The sequence below is a fragment of the Lactuca saligna genome, chromosome 4 (genome assembly GCF_052625555.1).
Source record: "Lactuca saligna cultivar CGN05327 chromosome 4, ASM5262555v1, whole genome shotgun sequence".
Taxonomy (NCBI): domain Eukaryota; kingdom Viridiplantae; phylum Streptophyta; class Magnoliopsida; order Asterales; family Asteraceae; genus Lactuca; species Lactuca saligna.
The window spans coordinates 57,171,441-57,196,011 of NC_136420.1; the positions used below are offsets into that span (position 1 = coordinate 57,171,441).

At 30.9% G+C, this 24,571-nt stretch overlaps 4 protein-coding genes across 5 annotated transcripts; 2 read left to right on the plus strand and 2 right to left on the minus strand.

The window, feature by feature from the left end:
• Positions 1-3,379: 3,379 nt before the first annotated feature.
• On the minus strand, positions 3,380-8,629 carry LOC145041919 (P53/DNA damage-regulated protein). The gene is made up of 5 exons (XM_078990167.1): positions 8,206-8,629; positions 4,938-5,028; positions 4,581-4,845; positions 3,761-3,905; positions 3,380-3,656 (listed from the first exon to the last, which is right to left on the minus strand). The coding sequence occupies exons 2-5, from the start codon at positions 5,019-5,021 to the stop codon at positions 3,653-3,655; spliced, it is 498 nt and encodes a 165-aa protein (XP_078846293.1). The 5' UTR covers positions 5,022-5,028; positions 8,206-8,629; the 3' UTR covers positions 3,380-3,652.
• Positions 8,630-13,539: 4,910 nt separating this feature from the next.
• LOC145041920 (malate dehydrogenase, cytoplasmic-like) lies at positions 13,540-15,901 on the plus strand. The gene is made up of 7 exons (XM_078990168.1): positions 13,540-13,753; positions 14,023-14,181; positions 14,268-14,443; positions 14,610-14,887; positions 15,084-15,219; positions 15,326-15,437; positions 15,711-15,901. The coding sequence occupies exons 1-7, from the start codon at positions 13,615-13,617 to the stop codon at positions 15,803-15,805; spliced, it is 1,095 nt and encodes a 364-aa protein (XP_078846294.1). The 5' UTR covers positions 13,540-13,614; the 3' UTR covers positions 15,806-15,901.
• Positions 15,902-16,926: 1,025 nt separating this feature from the next.
• Positions 16,927-17,575, minus strand: LOC145038528 (uncharacterized). Its single transcript, XM_078986863.1, has 2 exons — positions 17,485-17,575; positions 16,927-17,392 (listed from the first exon to the last, which is right to left on the minus strand). The coding sequence occupies exons 1-2, from the start codon at positions 17,566-17,568 to the stop codon at positions 17,015-17,017; spliced, it is 462 nt and encodes a 153-aa protein (XP_078842989.1). The 5' UTR covers positions 17,569-17,575; the 3' UTR covers positions 16,927-17,014.
• A 2,563-nt stretch (positions 17,576-20,138) lies between these two features.
• LOC145041921 (malate dehydrogenase, cytoplasmic-like) lies at positions 20,139-22,760 on the plus strand. Of its 2 annotated transcripts, none has more exons than XM_078990171.1 (7): positions 20,139-20,161; positions 20,859-21,017; positions 21,104-21,279; positions 21,441-21,718; positions 21,915-22,050; positions 22,149-22,260; positions 22,523-22,760. In XM_078990171.1, exons 2-7 carry the CDS (start codon positions 20,885-20,887, stop codon positions 22,615-22,617), a joined length of 930 nt encoding a protein of 309 aa, XP_078846297.1. In that variant the 5' UTR covers positions 20,139-20,161; positions 20,859-20,884; the 3' UTR covers positions 22,618-22,760. The 2 variants fall into 2 exon arrangements, with proteins under 2 accessions (XP_078846297.1, XP_078846295.1); XM_078990169.1 differs by lacking the exon at positions 20,139-20,161 and adding an exon at positions 20,342-20,595.
• Positions 22,761-24,571: the final 1,811 nt, after the last annotated feature.

Sequence of the window (24,571 nt, forward strand, 5' to 3'; positions counted from 1 at the left end):
TGCAGATGTTTTCTTCTTTTAAGTGGAAGGGATAGGTATGGAAAATAGTTTTAACATTCTGTCGGGGAGCCCTGACAATGCCAGCCTGACCACCCCTTTTCATTGGTAAGTATCCCCTTTGGTTGCCTCGTTTTCCTACTTCCTTATCGAACCCTGGTCCCTTTGCTTATCGTTTGTTAATGGTGAAACTACTCACCACCATCACTCAATATTCCCCCATTCATTGGTAAAATCCATCCCTCGCAAATCTTTCGGCATTGATCCTCATGTATACAAGATCCTCCAGCGAAGTTGGCCATCCATGTATTTACAGGAAATTAGAAACCCTAATTTTAGCAATAATGACTTGGATGTTCTTTGAATTACTCCTAGATAAAATACGCTCAGTAAGGGGGAATGGGGAAAGGATTCAGGTTTTTCATTTTCTGGTTATCTCCATATCTTTAAATTTCGTATGTATTTGTATGAACAACTTCTTCAGAGAGGAAGATAGATAGAAATAATGGTGGGGTCTATTTGGTATGGTGGATGTGAGTGTTTTTTAATATACAGGTGTATGTGTTTGTATTTTAATGTACAAAAATGGTGGAGGTGGGATGTGTTAGGTATTGCTAGAGGTGGGGCTAGAAAAAGAAGGATGAGGAGGTGATACACACTAGAGGGGAGAGAGAGAGAGAGAGAGAGAGAGAGAGGGAGGGAGGGAGAGAGAGAGAAAGAGGGAGAGAGAGAGAGAGAGAGAGAGAGAGAGAATGGGGGAAACTTGGGGAGGGGTGGAGTGGGATGGGTATAGGTTCGAGTTGGGTGGGACCCATTTCTATTTGTAATTAATTAAAACCCTTTAAAGTATTTAAACAAATAGAAGAATTAACATAAAAGAAATAAAAATTGCATAATGGTCTTTTTCATGTTTAACAGGGACCATAACCACAGAAAATATCCGATTTTGGACCATCCATGCAAATTCAAAAGATTTTGGATTTTATCTATATTTTTTTACTAACCACATGGACCAAATTTGAAGTTTAGTCAACTTCATATGTTGTGAGTCTAAAAGATAAAAATTAGATGATAAAGAAAATATGTGAAATACATAAGAGCATCTCCAATGAGAACTTATTTTAAAGATTTTTATTATTAAATGATAGCTTATTTCATTTAATATCATTGGAGTGGATTGTTTTTTGTGTATTTATATTGACCACTCAATATATATTGAGTGGTCAATATACTATAAAGCTTTAAACATCTAACTATTTCTATTTTTATTATATTTTATATTTACCCCACTGATTATATTCTAGTTTTAAGTAATTTCCATTTATTTAACTATTTAATTATTCTTATCATAGTTTTTTATTTATAAAATGTTTACTAAATTCTAATGATAATGAAATTTAAAATACTTCATGTTAACTTATTTTATGTTTGACAAACAACTAATTAAATGTAGAAATTTTATAAAACATTTTAAACAAATGAGGGTAAATTAGTTATATATATAAACTTAACAATTGAAGTGATAACTTATTTAGAAGTCAAGATTAATTATATGATGATATGACATTTATTTTAAGTGATAACATAATACAACCATTAAAGATGATGTGTCCACATCAAAAATTAATTTATTTTATTGTTTATTTATTGATATTTATTATTTTATTTTTTATCCATTAATATTTATTTATTTATTTATAAATATTGGTTTCATTAGAAATTCTTTCATCTTCGTGAAGACAACTTTTATAATTTTGAAAAACAAACATACAAATATAGTTGCTATAAAAATAAGATATAATAACAAGTTTTGAGGTATACGTTGGTGTTTGGTGCCACTTATAGCATCGTAGAAACACATATTATGGTGTTGTTCTTCTATCATCTATGCAACTAGGAATGAGTATTTCCTGAAGGGTCTTCCATGCTGATATTATTCTCGCATGAATATTTTTTATTCTGAATATTTAGAAGTTTAGTTACCTAAGAATAAAAAAGTAACCGCTACTTAGACATTTATTGGCATGAACCATGATAAAATTCATGATTTTGTATCCTACATCCACATTAATATCTAACACACTAGATAAACACCTTGTATTAAGTCCATTACCCCACCATTTATTTCTACGTATCATGGCATATTTCAATATATGTACATACATATATTTCCTTCAAAATATGTTCTAAAGTTAATTCTACAAACGACTCACAAATAACCACACTTGTTTTCTCTAGATTTAATATACCAAAACCTAAAATCAATAATAACTCATTATTAATGAGTTCTAACATACTACAGATATATTTCCTATTCGTTTGTAATGTCAAATAACTACCCATCTACCATAAAATGCAACATTAATACTTAAAATAGGCAAACCCTATAAATAGGATGTTACACTTGATTCCCCATATCACCTTATAAGGTATATACACAAAGCAAAGCAACTAGTGAGCAAAGATATGTGGCTTTAATACAATAATACTTGCTCTCAAGAAACACGATGATCCAACATTCAATTCAATAACCATTTTAAGAATCTACGGTGTCGTAGGTCAACATAGCTTGACAAGAGGGCAATACTAATAAACATGAGATGTATGTTTTTGAAGTATCTTGTTAATAGATAAAAAAAATATAAGAATAGTATATGAGTATATCAATCCACTTTAAAGGTCTTGTGATTAAAGTTTATTTGTACAAAGAATACATACTATTTCCCCTATCATATATTATTGTTACATTCACACCACTCTACAAGCGCTTGTGTTTGAAGCTTTTAAACGAGATTTTTTGTACAAAGAATACATGAAAAAATGTTTGCCATGTTAATGTTGTGGTAAATTTTCCAATTGATATGGAACCTCAAAAAGCTACATGTTTTGTCAACATATGACACTTTAATTATGGAGCCACAAAGATTCCAAGATGTGACATTTCATATGTCTGAGAATTATATGAACCGTTGTCATATGGCTCTTAAGTACATTAACTGAAACTCATGATCTTAGAACATTATCATGATAACATGTTTATATATAAGTACATCTATGACCCAATATTGCCTTTAGTCTCATTTCATGTCCTTATGTGGAACCAAATGTCTTACTCATTAATGGTACACATATGCCAAGCATTGTGCTTAATTATTAAAGGTATGTTTAGCAAAAATAACTGGTAGCTGAAAGCTAGAAGCTAGTTATTTACTCTAATAAATTAGCATTATTCTGGGTAATCTCAAATATACCAGTTATTAGGAAAACCATTGTAATAACCTCAAATGTATTTTAAAATCTTAAATATCTAGTTATTTTTGTGTGTCTATAAATAACAATGATTCAAGATGTTTCTAAAAATAGAATATGAACCCAAAAACCATAACAAGAAACATTAATGTTATACTAATTAACGAGTTATATTCATTTGACACATAACAAGAACCCGTTGAATTCAGTTAGCATAGAAATAAACATCACAAATCTTTAACTCTTTTTTCAAGCATGAGCAAAAAAAAAAAGTGTTTTTTCATTAATTGATACATAATTCCAATATGTAGAAAAGAATCACAACCATTCTGTTTCGTTACTTCTTTTCACTTGTTTGTTTGTGGTCATTTTCTTTCTTCTGCAAAAGGTTGTTGAATCAACAAATTCACCTGAAAAGTACAAACACAAAAAATCAAACATAATAAAAACACATTAAAACCCAAATACAATTGATATATAAGGTAAAAAAATAGAAAACGATTTGAGAACTTACCTTGGTTTATCTTGTAATGTGACTAATGACTTTAATACCCCTGGTCCAATCTTATCAGCAAGAACACCTTGTTCTGATATGAAGAGCGACTTCTCCTTTACATAACTTTGTAGTTTTTTAACATCAAAATCTAGCTTGGTTTGATCTACATTAACAATTATATTAATTTTGAATAATAATGAAATCAATATTGGATACAAAAAAACATCTTGGATACCATAGAATTGTACTATAGACAGAAAGCATCGATAAGACTAGTCTTTAATGAATCCAAATTATATTATTGATGATACCTACTAGTCTTTGTGATGTAAATTTTTTTGTGGGCCATTTTTCTATATTTAGTAAAGAAAGCGATACATCTAAATTTAAATTGCTAAGGGTAAAAACTAAAAAGAATATAAGTTAAATAAATGGGCCATGACACTCTTCAAAGTGTGTACTAAAGGGAGCACATCTTCTACAAGAACATGCATGCCACTTGTTAAATGATACCTCAACTCAATATACATATATTTAAAAAAAAAAAAAAATTGTGATGCCACTTAGTATCTATAAACTATCTAATTTATAGGTCATATTTTGTTGTCAAGAATTATTTGAAATCTATAGGAGAGAGGGAGAAAGGAAATGTAAAATATATATTAAGGATGACAGTGGTTGTTACTTTGAATCTTTATTAAATGAAATGATGCAACGTTTGCTTGCTAATGAGCATAAGTTGTTTTGGAAAAGCAAAATCCCAAACACCCCTTGATGAAAGAGTAAGGGCAAAATAGGAAAAACATAATTTCAAGAAGTGCAGTGAAAAGCAAGTTACCTTTCTCCAAGATGGTATGAGCTGCATGAAATGGGACCCGAGCAAATATATCAGTTCCTGGGAACATCATCCATGTTTTGTCATTAGAGTCATGATGATTCCCACAGGTTGCACATATCTCTTTCACCAGAGGCTTTGACTGGTCAACTTCCTTCATCAACAGCTCAAATGGTGAAGGGACACTTGTTTTTGTTGTTCGGGCTTTTTTCCTTAGTGCAGTCAATGCTTCCCTGTTCCCATTTCTCAATCTGTCATTCTCGACTAACTGTCATCAGTAAGGGGGGGCAAAATAGTCATTTTCTTACATAGGGACCAAATTTTGTAATTTACCCCAGCACCCAAAAATAGTCATTTTACCTGGTGCCTTGCAAGTAAAAGTTCCTCTGCTTCAGTCTCGATCTCGATCAGCTTTCCTTGAAATTTCTTCATTGTATCATCCATTTTTAATCTGTTAAATATAAACCCGATTTTATTGAGGCGATGATAATAATATTGTAATCAATATGATATATTAGTGAATAAACCTATTGCTTTTCATTTTGGATATTGATTAGATAAAACATATATATTACAGAGAACGATTAACTTTGGCGTTTAAAAAGTACTTGAAATTTCTTATTTATGTATTTTATTACTATTAGATATATTCACTGTATTGGTGATTAAATCGTATACCCTTTTTATTCATGCATCTAACATCCACTTAACCCATGTCCTTATAGAATTTGGATATTGTTTGTAGTGGTGTTTGTATCTTCAATGGGGATGATAACTTCTCTCATCATCACTGTTAAGAACCTGATTCGTTTTGTCCTAAATCTACCAATATATATATACAAGACTAAATGGTTCAATTGTTATATAAGAACATCCCTTAGAAGAGAACCAATTGAAGTGTGATTATGTGCCCGAAAACTTTAATGCTTCAATTGTTATATTAATATGCATTACCTACAGCAATTATAATATATATATATTACGAAACAAACCATGATGCTAGGTCATTTTAATTGTAAAGTACAAAATAAAACAGAAATCAAATACAAAATCACAAATCAAAGTCAAAGTCAGAACTAAGAAATCAAATACAAAGCCTGAAATCAGATACAAGGTCGGAAATTCAGAATTCTCATAAACTGAAATACAAAGTCAGAAATCAGAAATTTTCATAAAATTCAACTGCAAAGTCAGAAAGTCAAAATACATTTACAAAATTGGAAATTCATACTCATTTACAGAATCAAAAATTCAGTTATTAAAAAATTTAAAAAATCAATACTCAAGACTCGGTCACTCAAACAGTTTAATGGTCAATTTGGTAAAATAAGGAGTGAATCTGTGTGCCCATACATTCTTACAAAACTAGAAATTCACAATTGTCAAACTCATAGACTCTTACAGGTTATAAAGAGTCATGAGTCGACAATTACATGATCAATTTGATAAATGAAAGGAACTATGATTATGTGAAACTGTGAAAAAATAACAGAAACCAAAAACATGAATACGTGATGAATTTTTTTTAATAATCTTAAACAATGATACCTAGGCTAAATTTCATACTTTACTGGATTTTTCGTTATCAAGTTTAGATTTTAGAAGCATGTATGTGCAATAACACATAATTTTTTGAAACTATTCGTTACAGAGATGTTTAGTATCATAGATAAATAGAGACTTATGTGGAAATTTTCACAATCTTCTACTCAAGCACTGAACGAAAACAAACAGAGTTAGTTTGAATTATGGGAACTAAACCTACTTCATATAAACCCATGATTGAACTATTGTCATAAAGATATCTGTCAATTATAAATCCAACAAACTCCAAATCAAAAGATTTCAAACAAAACCCAAATCCTCTAAACCAGATAAAACTAACAAAACCCATGATTGAACTATTGTCATAAAGATACCTAGGATTTATCAGCTATAGTTATTAATTAACCCACATATAGAAAGACCTTTTGTGAAGTCTTTAATTGATTTATAGAAAGACCTTACTTCTCTATATGTGTCATCTATCATGTCTAACATGTTATGTAAGACCACCTAATTAAGGTTTCAATATATAAAGATATTCAATTTGTAAGAACTATATATCCTCAGTTTGCAAACCACTACCTGCATCATTAACCATGGCTAATAAACAAGTTTTAGACTCCTCATTATCCATTACTATTAACTTCATCCAGAATCATAGCATTAAGCCATTAACCACCATATAATCAATTTTATTAGTCATGGTGAGTATATATGTGAACTGAATCCCTACATTAGACTCCACATTATCCATTATGATAGCTATTATCATTTATCAAATAAAGGCTGTGAAAAGAAAAGGACAAATTTTTACAAAACCTTGTTTGTAATTTTTTAGGTTTACTATTCGAATAATATCTTTTCATTTAACCATGGGATGTTTATAAAAATCACTTAGGTGATGTTTGTTTTTGAAGAGATAAAATGCATGCAGTTGTGTTCCACATCTGCAGAAGATGTGGGCCATTAAATGTTTGTTTTTTTTAAGTCTGCAGAAAGAAAACTGTAAGAAAACATAAAAATCAATGGATACATCATACAACCAACAACCCTTTGTATAATCAATTTATCCGTTTGTTCCAATAACCCTTAACTATTATTATGGTTTAAGAATACATAGAGACAATCAATATTTTATGTTCTCATGTGCTTACAATACATACAGACAGTCAATAATGTCTATTTTGTCAATGCATTGAGGTAGGAACTTGAAGGGAATCTGGATAAAAGCTTAAATTTTGCCAATGCATTATCGAGTGTTATTGTTCATCTTTTTGAATTTTAGCATAAGTATCTATCAGATGTCTCTCAAACACATAAAATAGAACAACAATTAAAAAGTCAAACATATGAATTGTGAGGTATTGAATTCAAGAGTGGCTCGTTTTGTTTTCTTCAAGAAACTAAAACCATACTTAATAAGTGAAGCTAAGACCAAAACCTTGGTATAAAAATAAGACTTATATTCTCTACCCCCACCTTCTTTAAAAGATGTGTAGATAATAAGAATTTCACCAATTGTATGTAAAACAGTAAAAGCCTAAAAGGTAAGACTTATATCTATTATTTTACACTAAAGAACACTTGTTTGTAGTGAAGCTTTTCGACAGCAGTAGTTTCTGGCTGCAAAAAGTAAAACTAGAAAGCTGTATGGCTGAAGGTTGTGATGCCCTTTTTATGAAAAGAGTAACAGAGTAGTCAAAACACCAATTAGAATTGATTAGGATTTATATGAGCTACCAAACAGAATGGATTAGGATTCATATGTAATGTACATTGAATAACTGTTGGCATAAGTAAACACATTAAACTGAACTGAAGTATAAGTATAACTACGGGATTTATCTAGTGCTTTAAGATTCTCTTGGGCGATTTACCAAACACTTGGCGTGCTCAATGTTGTTGTATAGGAACCCACAACTAATAGTTAATCCCAAGATTTCTTTAACAACAAACCATTTTAAGATTGACTTGCAAAAGCAATCAAGGAAAATCTGAGGTTTTTAGATGTTAATCAGTTCAAAAAAGGCACCAATTTTTGGAAACAAGAAGCAGATATGAGATTTTTGTAGCAATTCCGTACCTGAAGCATGGAGATCGGAGGTCGCAAGGCTGGAGATCGGCGTTGTCGAGGACGGAGATCAGCGCTGGCGGAGCTAGGCGTCGGATGTCTGCCCTTGGTCGTGGGAGTCGATTTCAGGGAGGTGGGAGTGATATCAGAAAGCGTGGGAAACTTGTGGGGTGTGCGAGGTAGACTATGGGAGGAGGTGGCCAGCGCTGGAGTTGATCGGAGGTCGGAGGAGACAGGAGGGATGATGTAGTGAAGGAGGGTGGTGTTTGATGGAGGCGTACGTATGAGGGGGAAGGACGGAACGGCGCGACTTTTTTTCTTGACCGGTACAAACCAGAGTTTTTGCAAAAAAAAAAAATTCCAAATTAATAGCCCTATATTATTTTCCCTCGTCGCCTTCTTCAGACGGAACTAATGTTCACGCTCCTCTCTTCTGGACGAAATCGGGAACTAGGCGTAAAGAGGCTTCTTTTTTTTCGTTCTTCCCTTCGGGTAGGGTTTTTTTTTTACCGGAGACACATTAATGAATTTAGATTAGGTAATGATTTTTGTTCACGATTTCCGAATTATGGGTTTTTATTTTTGATTTACTTTTTCACCATTTCTTTATATATATATATATATATATATATATATATATATATATATATATATATCTTTACTACTTATAAAAGAAATCTAATTATTTCTATAAATAGATTGAATATAATAATATTATTTTTTTAAGACGTTCAAGTGTTTAAACCAAAAGTACAAGTAACATCTAATAAATTAATATTGTTTTTTAAATCGTACAATTAATAAAGCATTATGTACAATAATACACAATCTAACTTAATATCTCTATCTACTTACTATTCAAACTTATCCGTTTAAAAATTGAACCAGTCTAACTTACTATTCAAACTCATACGATCATTCCCCAATTTTTTAGGAAAATTTGAATTAGTCCACATTTTAAGCATAAATCTAAACGATCTCACTTCTAGGGCACCACTCTCCTTATTTTTATCTCTTGCATCTTTTTGCTATGTGTTTTTGTCAATTTGAAGCACATCAGTTGTTTGATCTACCACTACCATCGCTAATATATAATGATTATATGGATTTCCATCATCAGTTCATCTCTATGCACTCCCAACGATTAAATCAATCATAAAATAGGTATTTATGCATTTGGTTCGATTTTCACTTTTGTTACCTCTCTCTATTTCACTCTCTGTTTCTCTCCTTCTTTCTTTCTCTCTCTCGATCTTAGAGTCTCTCACAGTCACCGTAAACAAATTTCGCCAGATTTACAAGGAGGATCATTTTTGCAATACTTTGTGCAAGAAAGCTTCATGGTAGGTCTTAAGGTCAGGAAATATTGGTCGATGTTACATGTTGCAGGTTAGATTTTTGGTGTTTTTATTTCACAGGTAAAATCTTTTTGTATTTTGATTTCCCATGTTTAGTTTTGTGTTTTGTGTTTTGTTTACCTTGTTTTGTTTTGGCAGTTAAATACGATGTTGATGAAATGATGATGGGTGTCTGGTCTGATGTTAACGATTTTTTTTTCAGGGAGGATTTTAGGTTGAAACCATTTTCCAAATACGACGATTCTGATTTCCATTTCCCTCACACCTGGCACCTCACTGGATGACCGCCATCAGATCCACCAAAAACTGTAATGAGCATCAGATCTATAAACACACACACACACATAAACACACGCACAGATGTGCAAAAAGTGAATGGTTAGCCATTTTGTTTTTTGATTATTCTGTAAGATAATTCGATTAATCTCTACTTAATCATACCTTCATTCTCCTTTTTAAAGTAAAGAAGACCGAGAGAAGTACATTGTTTCCTATCCTTAGTTTGAAATACCTTTTCTATTTTCTTCTTCCAATTCATATTTTTTATTTTATCTTGAAACATTTGTAAATGCGTATCATATTTACTGATATAATGTTTGCCTTCTCCTTTTCTATCTTTTGTAGGATAGAAAGGCCATAATGAAGCTAATAAATTTGTGTTGCTAACTTCCATCAATATACAGTAAGTTTTTCATTAGATTATTATTTTTCTTATAGTTAAAAGTCAGTAACTTTTATTCTAAAATACTGAATTTGGTTTGGTTGCATATCAAGTTTTGAAAAGGTTAGAATTGAGTTAAGATTAAAGGTTGTAAGTACTATCATCTAATATGTTTCCTATACATGTGAAAGTGGGTGGTTTGGTCCAGAGCAAAGCCTGGAAAAAAATTCTTTTTCTAACTATCCACCGTCATTATGAACTTCACCACTCTTGCATCGTTGCTGCTGACTACAAACGAAGAACCTAATTCCTAATCCATGTACGAGAAACCTATGGTAGGGTAAGTCGAAATCCATTTTGGGTTTGAAACTTTAGTTATGTTTCTAGATAAATCAACATCCATTTTCACCATCGTAGCTAAGGTAATACAATATTAAGATTATGTTTTTCTCTTTAGTATGAATCCAAAACTTAATAATACTCTCTGATTATCATATTAACATAAGTAGTCTTTCTTTTTGTTGTAGTTTTGATGCATTAAATAAATGTGTTTCTTGCTACATTATCATGTTGTGTTTTGTTTCGTATGCTCTTATTTATTGGAAATGAACTGACAATCCGGTAGCTTATCTTGTATTTTCTTATGGAGATAAACAAGAAAAAAAAATCTTTGTGGAGAAATTGCCATAATATTTTAATAAGTCAACACCTTCATGGAGTAATGTACTTTTTTCTGTTTATTGGTAGTGGTACTTGTAGTTTTATATCTGTTTAACTGAAACAAAAAAAAACAGTTTCATTATTTTATAATAACATTTTACTTGCATTGATTTTGATCAAGTTTGTGATTTGTTTAGTACAAAAATGATGATAGTACGTTGCTATTTTTTGCAATTAGCGCAATGAAAAGTAATAAAATATAATATTGTAACTATCCAGTTATACAATTAGGTGTTCTGTTGGAGCTTGAACTATAAGTTAGTGTAGGAATTCTTACAAACTACCTATTAGATCATATTTGCATATTTTTAATGTCCAGGTACCCAATTAGATCATTGCACTTTCAAACTTTTTTTATTATTTTTTTTTTGAAAAAGTAACAATTATAGCATTACACTTATAGTTTTTTTTTTTGAAAAATCATCCATTAATAGCGTCAGACTTTCTGTTGGACTTGGAATGAAAGAACAATGTACGAAACATATAAAACAATACAATTATATTATGTAACACTTTTTTCTATAATTTTAGAATTTATTTATAAAAAATATGTTGTTGTAAAAATGTCAATTTATATCTGAATTGGGCCAAATGCAAGACTGCTTCAACTAATTTTCAGAGGGGAAGCATTCAACCCAATATGGTTCCATACACTTAGGCTAATTAAGGGTAATGGAAATTGATGGTTCAAAATTTGATAATTTGTTTATGAAAAGGTTTTATGTCCATCTTTAATTTTTTTGATGAAAAGTATGTCATTGTTTCTTTTTAATCATGTCCAGGTTCACACAAAAGAAAAATGGATTTAGTGGTATTTTTTTCACAATGAAATTTGAAAAATAGTTCAGCTGGACTGTTGGAGTGGTGCTGCTAAATATGTGGAGTTGAAGCTTGTGCCAGAGAAGATCCTCAATAGCAGCATATTGGTAGATTTGTAGAGTTGAAGTTCGAGGCAATTTTGTAGTTATTATTATTTAGTTTTTTCAAAAGTGTTTGATGTTTAAGCTCATTATATGGTTGTTTTGATAGTTTTTTTTTGATAGTTTTATGCATCAGTTCTGATTTTAGCAAAACACATAATAATAGCCTATAGGAATCTAGCAAGACAATGGGTGTACTATGTACTAAAACAATAGGCTATGCACAACGTGGAAAACCTAATAATTAACCATTTATTTATGTTTGTTGTTAAAAAACCATTTTTATCATGTTTCTAAATTATTTTTCTACATAGAAATAAAATTATATAATAACAAAAACAGAAATAATGAGAAGAAAATCATTAAAAATAAGTCGAATCAAGATAAAAATGAAAATGAAGCTTGAATTCGATTCTGATACTATAAAAACAATGTGAATACGAGCACTAAACATGTTGTATGTGTTTTTAAAGTATTAACTATGCACGTCTATTAGAATTCACCTAAAATTTTCATAATTTTAATTTAATTATTTTATTCAATTTACAATCAATTACTTTTGGTGTTGTGCATTGAAATGATATTTTTAATATTTAATAATTATTTATGATAAATTTATAAACAACATAAGTATATGTCATTGAAAAAGTTGGACATAAGAATAAATTTATACTAATTGGTTGTACTTTGATCGGTGATATACTTCATATATATTTATTGTGAGTTATCAGATTTGATGTCCACATATTTTAACCAAAAATACACTAATTTACTAGAATACAAAAATTATAAAAACGTAAATAGTATAAAAAACCATCATCCACGAAAACATTTATTTTCTTAGAGAGAAAACAATCTCATACTATTATCTATTAACCAATTTTCAACATATTATTTGCTCAACATCAATATCACATTTAGATGAATCAGTAAATATTCATTTACACTAATTCAGAAAAATTATTTGGTCCAAAAAATAAACGGTCATTGAAGATAGTAAAATCTAAACCTTGGACCCGATACCCTAAAGGAAACAATTTGTTACATCATATCCACTTTGAACATACAACGTACGACCACAATTATGCTCTAAATCCACTTTAGGGTGTTTGTGTAAATTTATATAGTTAATATGACTTAAAATAAATATTAATGATCCATTTGAGGATGTCATGTTCTTATTAATGAAAACAATTTTCTATTCGACTATGTTTTGCGATGACAACCAATTAAGCTCATAGACAAACAATTTCAAATATTGGTATATATCTTCCCATGTATTCTCGCATGGGAAATTTTACGTTGCATTGTCCAGAGGGACATCACATGGCAATACGAATGTATTTTTAAAGCCATCAATTTCGTGTTTCGAAATTATTATCATCACCATTCAGAGAGCTTATCAGTTTTTTCCAGTTTCGGAATCATGGCCATGAATCCAATCCGGGTAGTGTCACGGGAGCTGAGGTAACTTTTCATTCTCCCCATCCTACACACACATATACACTAAATGCACATTATCACATAATGCTTTCCTCTATCTTCAAGTCATCTTTCTCAAGACTCCATTAATCACGTTGCATTGCTTATGGGCTTTGTATTGGTATTCCTCAATTAGGGTTTCTTTGCCTTGCCCACCAGGTGTTTGATAGATTCCTTCTGTCAAACTTGGGTTGGCCTGTGAATGATTTTTGTATAAATAAATGTTGTTTTCGTAGAAGAACTCTCATTGTGTCCTGTTTGTTTTGATTTATTAAACCAAATGGAGAATTTGGAGATTGTTCAGAAAGTTGGAGTTGTTTTGGTTTGTGTGTATTTATCATGGAGGATCATTAGATACATTTGGAGCTTTTTGGATGTTGAAAAAGATCCTCTTATTGTGCTTGTTACTGGAGCTGCAGGCATGTCTTTTGGTCAACTTTTCATTCTTATGAAAAAAAAAAAAAAAACTATTCATTTTATAAAACAGATTTCAAGATTAGAACTTGTCAATTCCAGTTCATAATTCATCAATCGCTTATACATTGTGCAAACAAAGCTGTACATTATCCTGATTTCATCCATTTCTACTCTGAAAAAGAACTCCTGGATTTTTTATTTTTTTACTTTTTCCAACATTGACTCTTTAATATTTCTTGATTTATTAATTTCCAATGAACTTATGTCGCAGGCCAAATAGCCTATGCCCTATTTCCAATGATCGCAAAAGGGGCAATGTTAGGTCCAGATCAACCAGTAATTCTACACATGCTTGATATTGAGCCTGCTGGTGACATCTTGAAAGGGGTAAAATTGGAACTAATGGATGGAGCATTCCCTCTTCTCAAAGGTTAACTTTCTAAACATATTATATTCATTGTCATGTGTAATTTCTTATCTAAAGTTAATTTTTGTTATTTGTTATGTATCTTTTAGGTGTTATTACCACAACTGATGTTATTGAAGCTTGTAAAGGTGTCGATATTGCAATCATGCTTGGTGGATTCCCTCGTAGAAAAGGAATGAGTAATAAAGATTTAATATCCAAGAATATCGGTATATACAAAGCTCAAGCTTCAGCCTTGGAACAACATGCAGATACAAATTGCAAGGTTTGTTTGTCAGACAGACATGTGTACCTGATTTGCATCTCACATGATAGTGTCTGGGATGGGATGGGCCAGCTCAGCTCAGGGGTTGTTGGAAGAATAAAAATATCTGATTTTTTGTTTTGTGTATTAGACCTAAAATTTTCAAGATTGATATTCAATTATGCAGGTTCTTGTGGTTGCTAATCCTGCAAATACGAACGCGCTCATCTTGAAAGAATACGCGCCTTCAATCCCCGAAGAGAATATCATATCCCTCACAAGACTTGATCATAATCGCGCGTTAAACCAATTATCTGAGAATCTAAATGTTCATGTTGGTGATGTAAAAAATGTTATTATGTGGGGAAATCACTCCTCAAACCAATATCCAGACGCTAATCATGCTATGGTCAACATTGGTGTTGGACATAAATCCGTGAAAGAACTTGTTACCGATGATAATTGGTAGCTCTTCACTTTTTTTCTCAAATATATGTTTAAAGTTTTAGCAGTCACAGTTTGAAAGTTTCAATTCTAATATGGATTGGCTCCTGGTGGGCCCCTATGTACCTGATTTAAAATCAGGGTTGCTAGAAGAATAACTTTTTTTTTGTAGAATGACAAAATTTGATTTCTTGTAATGATATTGATTATGATTTAGGTTGAACACGGAGTTCATAACAAATGTGCAACGAAGAGGTGAAGTTATAATAAAATCTAGAAGGTTGTCTAGTGCTTTATCAGCTGCAAGTGCTACGTGTGATCATATGCGTGATTGGATTCTTGGTACTCCCAAGGTTTGATTGCTTCATCTTTCTTGTTTTGCTTTCTTTTATTATTTCTCGAATATTTTATTATTATATTATTATTATTATTATTTGATTTTGCAATTTTGGGATGTAGGGAACATGGGTGTCGATGGGAGTTTATTCGGACGGGTCGTATGGTATCCAACCGGGGCTAATTTACTCGTTCCCTGTCACTTGTGAGAAAGGCGAATGGTCAATTGTTCAAGGTATGTTTCCAATAAATATTATTTTAGCATAAAAAACTTACTTTTACTATTATGACATTGTACTTGCTTTTTTTTTCTCATAATAAGCATTAAGCAATAAAAATCTACTTAATTATAATATCCTTGTTGTTTTTAGAGTTCAGTTGAGGGTATATTGATATGTGCAAAAAGACCCATGTATGATATAAAGATGGAATTATGAATTTGTAAAATGTGAATATGTTTAGAATTTGTATTGAGTAATTATTTTGCAAATTTTGCAATGACGTGTAGGGCTAAAGATTGATAAGTTTGCAAGGGAGAAGATGGATGCTTTAGAAAAAGAGCTCATTGAGGAAAAAAACTTTGCCTACTCATGCCTCCATTGATAATCAATCTTATGTGTAATAGGAAAATGAGTAGTTTTTATGTTATCATATTTGTATAAATTCTAAATAAATTATCGAACATGAACCATTAACGACTGTTGATGTATCTATATTTATATTATGTCATGTTGCTTTTCCTCGGAGTTGAGCGTCTTAGACCACAAATCTAACAACTTTAGTTCTCTAAAGAACACCATTTTTAGAATTCACTAGTTAGATGTAGTTTATTGGTGTAAGTATTACCATTAAGGGCTTCCCTATTCCCCATTGATTATAAAATTTCATCTTAATACATCTTTAAGAATTTAATTCATTTTATACATATTATAAATAAGTTTTTTCACATAAGATAATAAACTAATAATTGGTGGTATTAACCTTTTATTACAAAAAATAAGAAATTTACCTACAATAATTGTCTATATAATTTAGATACGGGATAATTATAAGTGTACCCACATCTCGATGTTAATACTATGTTTGGCAAACCATAATTAACTTATTTTTTCAGTTTTTTTAGGTTGTTATGCTTGATACACCATAAATTAGCTTATATTCTAACTTTTTAAAAAACTATTTATACTAGTTTTTCGATGAGCTTACCGAGTGTTTTAAAATTCTAGAAGATATACCATTTATTGATTTTTTTTTTTTTTTAAATCGATCTTCTACATGTTTTTTATGTCATTTAGATAGTTTTGTCAAAACGTGGACTAAAACTTTTATTTCTAAAACTATTTAAGTGTTTAAATATTGTTTTCGCATTGAAAGAGAACCTCTAAAGACACATGGCAAATGGCTTGGCTTTTGGTTAACCAAATTAGAGTTGGATCAGACATTAACCGCTACTAGTCGGTAGTTGCCATCTTACTCTTGCTTTGCCTCCGCCTTAGTGGGCTTAGCCCATAAAGTCACAAATGCTTTGCTTTGACTCATATCTTTTTGTAATCTTATAGATATCAAATCTCGACAATTTTTATATAAGTTGGGCTAGTCCATGCTAATATGGAGGTCCGGATACATCTTGTTCAAAAATTGTGATGCCACTTAGTATCTATAAACTATCTAATTTATAGGTCATATTTTGTTGTCAAGAATTATTTGAAATCTATAGGAGAGAGGGAGAAAGGAAATGTAAAATATATATTAAGGATGACAGTGGTTGTTACTTTGAATCTTTATTAAATGAAATGATGCAACGTTTGCTTGCTAATGAGCATAAGTTGTTTTGGAAAAGCAAAATCCCAAACACCCCTTGATGAAAGAGTAAGGGCAAAATAGGAAAAACATAATTTCAAGAAGTGCAGTGAAAAGCAAGTTACCTTTCTCCAAGATGGTATGAGCTGCATGAAATGGGACCCGAGCAAATATATCAGTTCCTGGGAACATCATCCATGTTTTGTCATTAGAGTCATGATGATTCCCACAGGTTGCACATATCTCTTTCACCAGAGGCTTTGACTGGTCAACTTCCTTCATCAACAGCTCAAATGGTGAAGGGACACTTGTTTTTGTTGTTCGGGCTTTTTTCCTTAGTGCAGTCAATGCTTCCCTGTTCCCATTTCTCAATCTGTCATTCTCGACTAACTGTCATCAGTAAGGGGGGGCAAAATAGTCATTTTCTTACATAGGGACCAAATTTTGTAATTTACCCCAGCACCCAAAAATAGTCATTTTACCTGGTGCCTTGCAAGTAAAAGTTCCTCTGCTTCAGTCTCGATCTCGATCAGCTTTCCTTGAAATTTCTTCATTGTATCATCCATTTTTAATCTGTTAAATATAAACCCGATTTTATTGAGGCGATGATAATAATATTGTAATCAATATGATATATTAGTGAATAAACCTATTGCTTTTCATTTTGGATATTGATTAGATAAAACATATATATTACAGAGAACGATTAACTTTGGCGTTTAAAAAGTACTTGAAATAAAACAATGACATTGTAAATTAATTTAAAGAATAAAACTAAAAACTTGTAACATCCACCAAATAAAAGTCATGTAAGATGTTTTTTGCACCAATAGGCATTTGGATTTCATCCACCCATATGATACCATAAACCCTACTTCCTGCAAGAATGCAAGTTCCAGCAGAAAAGAGTGTGTTTTGACAAAAATACCCCTGGCCATTACAAACTAAAAATGATCATTACGTGTTTTTGACCAAACCGAAATATCACAAACTGCCAATGAACCAAACAAAGTACTTCCTCAATCTTGAAACATAATTGGTATTTGGTATGCATGCCAAATGCTTGTTTTGACTGAAATACCCCTGACCATTAGAACTAAAAAGTTACTTCTCGGACAGGTAGGTTTATGATATTTGCAATGGCCTAAATGAGAAGTAACTTTTTAGTTCTAATGGTCAGGGGTATTTCAGTCAAAACAAGCATTTGGCATGCATACCAAATACCAATTATGTTTCAAGATGTACAAATAGAGCCATCTTGATGTTATAACTTTGCACACATAGTTTAGCCTTGTGGCACAAATTCTTAAGAACAACATAAGATTAGAATTTAGAATATACATTCACATCTATAACTTCACTCACATCTAAGGACAAACTGATGAATTTTATAATGTTTCTTTCATTGCCACACAGTTGTGTGTATCAATAAACACATTTTCATCATCACAAACACCAAAAATATAGCACCAATTATAAAGATGAGCAGATTTCCATCAAGTCAAACCTTCGACTCTTAACAATCCAGCAACATGCATTGTACTTTTCTATCATGTTATATTTACAACATAACCCATCTGCTAATTCCTCTTTAATCTATCAAGCATTTCACAATACTTTTATTCATCATATGTCACTTTCTAAGGACTTTATATGCCTTGAATCCATTTGATGCACAAGCTACAACCCATCAATCCATCATATAACATAGATTATTAGAAATTTTGGCAATCTACATGATTACTATACATAATGGGTGTCACCACAAAATTTTAAGACCAATCTTCTTATTTATGTATTTTATTACTATTAGATATATTCACTGATTAAATCGTATACCCTTTTTATTCATGCATCTAACATGCACTTACCCCATGTCCTTATAGAATTTGGATGTTGTTTGTAGTGGTATTTGTATCTTCAATGTGGATGATAACTTCTCTCATCATCACTGTTAAGAACCTGATTCGTTTTGTTCTAAATCTACCAAGATATATACAAGACTAAATGGCTCAATTGTTATATAACAACATCCCTTAGAAGAGAACCAACTGAAGTTTAATGCTTCAATTGTTATATTAATATTCATTACCTACAGCTACTATAGCAATTATAATCAATATATAACGAAACAAACCATGATGCTAGGTCATTTTAATTGTAAAGTACAAAATAAAACAGAAATCAAATACAAAATCACAAATCAAAGTCAAAGTCAAAGTCAGAACTAAGAAATCAAATACAAAGCCTGAAATCAGATACAAGGTCGGAAATTCAGAATTCTCATAAACTGAAATACAAAGTCAGAAATCAGAAATTTTCATAAAATTCAACTGCAAAGTCAGAAAGTCAAAATACATTTACAACATTTTGGAAATTCATACTCATTTACAGAATCAAAAATTCAGTTATTTAAAAATTAAAAAAATCAATACTCAAGACTCGGTCACTCAAACAGTTTAATGATCAATTTGGTAAAATAAGGAGTGAATCTGTGTGCCCATACATTCTTACAAAACTAGAAATTCACAATTGTCAAACTCATAGACTCTTACAGGTTATAAAGAGTCATGAGTCGACAATTACATGATCAATTTGATAAATGAAAGGAACTATGATTATGTGAAACTGTGAAAAAATAACAGAAACCAAAAACATGAATACACGTGATGAATCTTTTTTAATAATCTTAAACAATCATACATAGGCTAAATTTCATACTTTACTGGATTTTTTCGTTATCAAGTTTAGATTTTAGAAGCATGTATGTGCAATAACACATAAGTTCTTGAAGCTATTCGTTACAGAGATGTTTAGAAGCATGTATGTGCAAAAACATGAATACGTGATGAATCTTTTTTAATAATCTTTTTTTTTTCTCCATTTTTTTTGTCTTCTGATCGTAATCAAAATTTAAAGTACCAGTCGATTAAGTTGGCTCCTAAAGGTGAGGATGATGCCGACAGATCTTTTAATGGAGTTCGTTTTCGTTCTTGATAGTTGAAACCCGTGTTATCAACCAACTTTCTCACAACACGTAACCAGCCATCACTTTCGTGTTTTGAAATTATTATCATCACCATTCAGAAAGTTTATCAGTTTTTCCAGTTTCGGAATCATGGCCATGAATCCAATCCGGGTAGTGTCACGGGAGCTGAGGTAACTTTTCATTCTCCCCATCCTACACACACATATACACTAAATGCACATTATCACATAATGCTTTCCTCTATCTTCAAGTCATCTTTCTCAAGACTCCATTAATCACGTTGCATTGCTTATGGGCTTTGTATTGGTATTCCTCAATTAGGGTTTCTTTGCCTTGCCCACCAGGTGTTTGATAAATTCCTTATGTCAGACTTGGGTTGGCTTGTGAATGATTTTTGTATAAATAAATGTTGTTTTCGTAGAAGAACTCTCATTGTGTCCTGTTTGTTTTGATTTATTAAACCAAATGGAGAATTTGGAGATTGTTCAGAAAGTTGGAGTTGTTTTGGTTTGTGTGTATTTATCATGGAGGATCATTAGATACATTTGGAGCTTTTTGGATGTTGAAAAAGATCCTCTTATTGTGCTTGTTACTGGAGCTGCAGGCATGTCTTTTGGTCAACTTTTCATTCTTATGAAAAAAAAAACTATTCATTTTATAAAACAGATTTCAAGATTAGAACTTGTCAATTCCAGTTCATAATTCATCAATCGCTTATACATTGTGCAAACAAAGCTGTACATTATCCTGATTTCATCCATTTCTACTTTGAAAAAGAACTCCTGGATTTTTTATTTTTTTACTTTTTCCAACATTGACTCTTTAATATTTCTTGATTTGTTAATTTCCAATGAACTTATGTCACAGGCCAAATAGCCTATGCCCTATTTCCAATGATCGCAAAAGGGGCAATGTTAGGTCCAGATCAACCAGTAATTCTACACATGCTTGATATTGAGCCTGCTGGTGACATCTTAAAAGGGGTAAAATTGGAACTAATGGATGGAGCATTCCCTCTTCTCAAAGGTTAACTTTCTAAACATATTATATTCATTGTCATGTGTAATTTTTTATCTAAAATTAATTTTTGTTATTTGTTATGTATCTTTTAGGTGTTATTACCACAACCGATGTTATTGAAGCTTGTAAAGGTGTCGATATTGCAATCATGCTTGGTGGATTCCCTCGTAGAAAAGGAATGAGTAATAAAGATTTAATATCCAAGAATATCGGTATATACAAAGCTCAAGCTTCAGCCTTGGAACAACATGCAGATACAAATTGCAAGGTTTGTTTGTCAGACAGTCCTGTGTACCTGATTTACATCTCACATGATAATGTCTGGGATGGGATGGGCCAGCTCAGGGGTTGCTGGAAGAATAAAAATATCTGATTTTTTGTTTTGTGTATTAGACCTAAAATTTTCAAGATTGATATTCAATTATGCAGGTTCTTGTGGTTGCTAATCCTGCAAATACGAACGCGCTCATCTTGAAAGAATACGCGCCTTCAATCCCCGAAGAGAATATCACATCCCTCACAAGACTTGATCATAATCGCGCGTTAAACCAATTATCTGAGAATCTAAATGTTCATGTTGGTGATGTAAAAAATGTTATTATGTGGGGAAATCACTCCTCAAACCAATATCCAGACGCTAATCATGCTATGGTCAACATTGGTGTTGGACATAAATCCGTGAAAGAACTTGTTACCGATGATAATTGGTAGCTCTTCACTTTTTTTCTCAAATATATGTTTAAAGTTTTAGCAGTCACAGGTTGAAAGTTTCAATTCTAATATGGATTGGCTCCTGGTGGGCCCCTATGTACCTGATTTAAAATCAGGGTTGCTAGAAGAATAACTTTTTTTTTGTAGAATGACAAAATTTGATTTCTTGTAATGATATTGATTATGATTTAGGTTGAACACGGAGTTCATAACAAATGTGCAACGAAGAGGTGAAGTTATAATAAAATCTAGAAGGTTGTCTAGTGCTTTATCAGCTGCAAGTGCTACGTGTGATCATATGCGTGATTGGATTCTTGGTACTCCCAAGGTTTGATTGCTTCGTCTTTCTTGTTTTGCTTTCTTTTATTATTTCTCAAATATTTTTTTATTATTATTAATATTTGATTTTGTAATTTTGGGATGTAGGGAACATGGGTGTCGATGGGAGTTTATTCTGACGGGTCGTATGGTATCCAACCGGGGCTAATTTACTCGTTCCCAGTCACTTGTGAGAAAGGCGAATGGTCAATTGTTCAAGGTATGTTTCCAATAAATATTATTTTAGCATAAAAAAACTTACTTTTACTATTATGACATTGTACTTGCTTTTTTCTCATAATAAGCATTAAGCAATAAAAATCTACTTAATTATAATATCCTTGTTGTTTTGAGAGTTCAATTGAGGGTATATTGATATGTGCAAAAAGACCCATGTATGATATAAAGATGGAATTGTGAAATTGTAAAATGTGAATGTATTTAGAATTTGTATTGAGTAATTATTTTGCAATGGTGTGTAGGGCTAAAGATTGATAAGTTTGGAAGGGAGAAGATGGATGCTTTAGAAAAAGAGCTCATTGAGGAAAAAAACTTTGCCTACTCATGCCTCCATTGATAATCAATCTTATGTGTAATAGGAAAATGAGTAGTTTTTATATTATCATATTTGTATAAATTCTAAATAAATTATCGAACATGAACCATTAAAGACAGTTGATGTATCTATATTTATATTATGTCATGTTGCTTTTCCTCGGAGTTGAGTGTCTTAGACCACAAATCTAACAACTTCAGTTCTCTAAAGAACACCATTTTTAGAATTCACAAGTTAGATGTAGTTTATTTGTGTAAGTATTACCATTAAGGGTTTCCCTATTTCCCATTTATTATAAAATTTCATCTTAATACATCTTTAAGAATTTAATTCATTTTATACAGATTATAAATAAGTTTTTTTCACATAAGATAATAAACTAATAATTATCGGTAGGTATTAACCTTTATTGCAAAAAAATAAGAAATTTACCTACAATAATTGTTAATATAACTTATATATGGGATAATTATGAGTGTACCCACGTCTCGGTGTTAATACTATGTTTGGCAAACCATAATTAACTTGTTTTTTCAGTTTTTTAGGTTGTTGTGTTTGATAAACCATAAATTAGCTTATAATCTAACTTTTTAAAAAACTATTTATACTAGTTTTTCGATGAGCTTACTGTGTGATTTAAAATTCTACAAGATATACTATTTATTAATAATATAAAAAAAGTCAATCTTCTACATGTTTTTTATGTCATTTAGATAGATTTGTCAAAACGTGGATTAAAACTTTTATTTCTAAAACTATTTAAGTGTTTAAATATTGTTTTTCAAATTGAAAGACAACCTCTAACGACACATGGCAAATGGTTTGGCTTTTGGTTAACCAAATTAAAGTTGGGTCGGACATTAATCGCTACTAATCTGTAGTTGTCGTCTTTGTCTATGCCTTAGTGGGCTAAGCCCATAAAGTCACAAATGTTTTGCTTTGACTCATACCTTTTTGTGATTTTATAGATATCAAATCTCGATAATTTTTGTATAAGTTGGGGCTAGTTCATGCTAATATGAAGGTTCTAATGTAACTACTAATTAGGAGGTCATGGTTCAATCTAAAGCAAAGGATATATATATATATATATATATATATATATATATATATATATATATATATATATATATATATATATATATATATATATATATATATTTATTCAAAAAAAAAAGTTAGACAATTTTTGTAATTTTACTATTATAAAAAAGATAATTTCTATAAGTTTACAAATTAAACACAAAGATCAATTCTATAATATTTGCATTTTACCAAAATAGAAATCATTTATGTAATTTTACTATTAAACATAGACTATTTCTATAATTCTACAAATTAAAAACATAGTTATGGTCATTTGGACCATTTATGAAATTTTAATATTACGTAGGGACCATAATTGCAAATAAAAAACACCATTGCTTGATGTAGCTGGGACTGGAACAACAAAACACCTCAACATAAATGTTATTGCCCATAATAATCGTCATTATCTAGTTTCCATTTTAAACAAATTTTTAGTTATATTTTCTAAATGGTAAGTGATTCGTACACAATAATTCTTTTGTCATACACAACAATTTATACATTATAGAGTTATACAATACAACACTTTAAAGCACAAATTGTTGTGTACAGAGAAAAAGTATTATATATGAATCGGTTTCCTTTCTAAATATAGTTTGGTTTTTTCAGTTACATTTTTTCTGTGTTTTATAAAATGTTTTGTTTTTAGTTTTATTGTGTTGTTCGATGTTGTCCATATTCGTTTTAAAAATATATCCAAAATTTTAAATTGTTTGATTTAATTTTATATGTTTCTATTAACGACATTACAACTGCTCGTTAAAACAATTAAGACCTATCTCTTGGATGGTATTTTTAATTTTTTATACATTGTCATCAATATTTGAATTAAATAATTTAATTAAGTAGAAGGATAAGGGGTCGTTTGATAGTTGTTGACTGAGTT

Coding starts and splice junctions, on each gene's coding strand:
- LOC145041919 (XM_078990167.1), bottom strand. CDS start 5,021: ATGGATGATACAATGAAGAAATTTCAAGGAAAGCTGATCGAGATCGAG. Junction 4,846..4,937: donor TTTTACTTGCAAGGCACCAG/GTAAAATGACTA, acceptor TACTGATGACAG/TTAGTCGAGAATGACAGATT. Junction 3,906..4,580: donor TCATACCATCTTGGAGAAAG/GTAACTTGCTTT, acceptor TTGTTAATGTAG/ATCAAACCAAGCTAGATTTT.
- LOC145038528 (XM_078986863.1), bottom strand. CDS start 17,568: ATGGATGATACAATGAAGAAATTTCAAGGAAAGCTGATCGAGATCGAG. Junction 17,393..17,484: donor TTTTACTTGCAAGGCACCAG/GTAAAATGACTA, acceptor TACTGATGACAG/TTAGTCGAGAATGACAGATT.
- LOC145041921 (XM_078990169.1), top strand. CDS start 20,457: ATGGAGAATTTGGAGATTGTTCAGAAAGTTGGAGTTGTTTTGGTTTGT. Junction 21,719..21,914: donor CTTGTTACCGATGATAATTG/GTAGCTCTTCAC, acceptor ATTATGATTTAG/GTTGAACACGGAGTTCATAA. Junction 22,261..22,522: donor CGAATGGTCAATTGTTCAAG/GTATGTTTCCAA, acceptor AATGGTGTGTAG/GGCTAAAGATTGATAAGTTT.
- LOC145041920 (XM_078990168.1), top strand. CDS start 13,615: ATGGAGAATTTGGAGATTGTTCAGAAAGTTGGAGTTGTTTTGGTTTGT. Junction 15,220..15,325: donor GGATTCTTGGTACTCCCAAG/GTTTGATTGCTT, acceptor TTTGGGATGTAG/GGAACATGGGTGTCGATGGG. Junction 15,438..15,710: donor CGAATGGTCAATTGTTCAAG/GTATGTTTCCAA, acceptor AATGACGTGTAG/GGCTAAAGATTGATAAGTTT.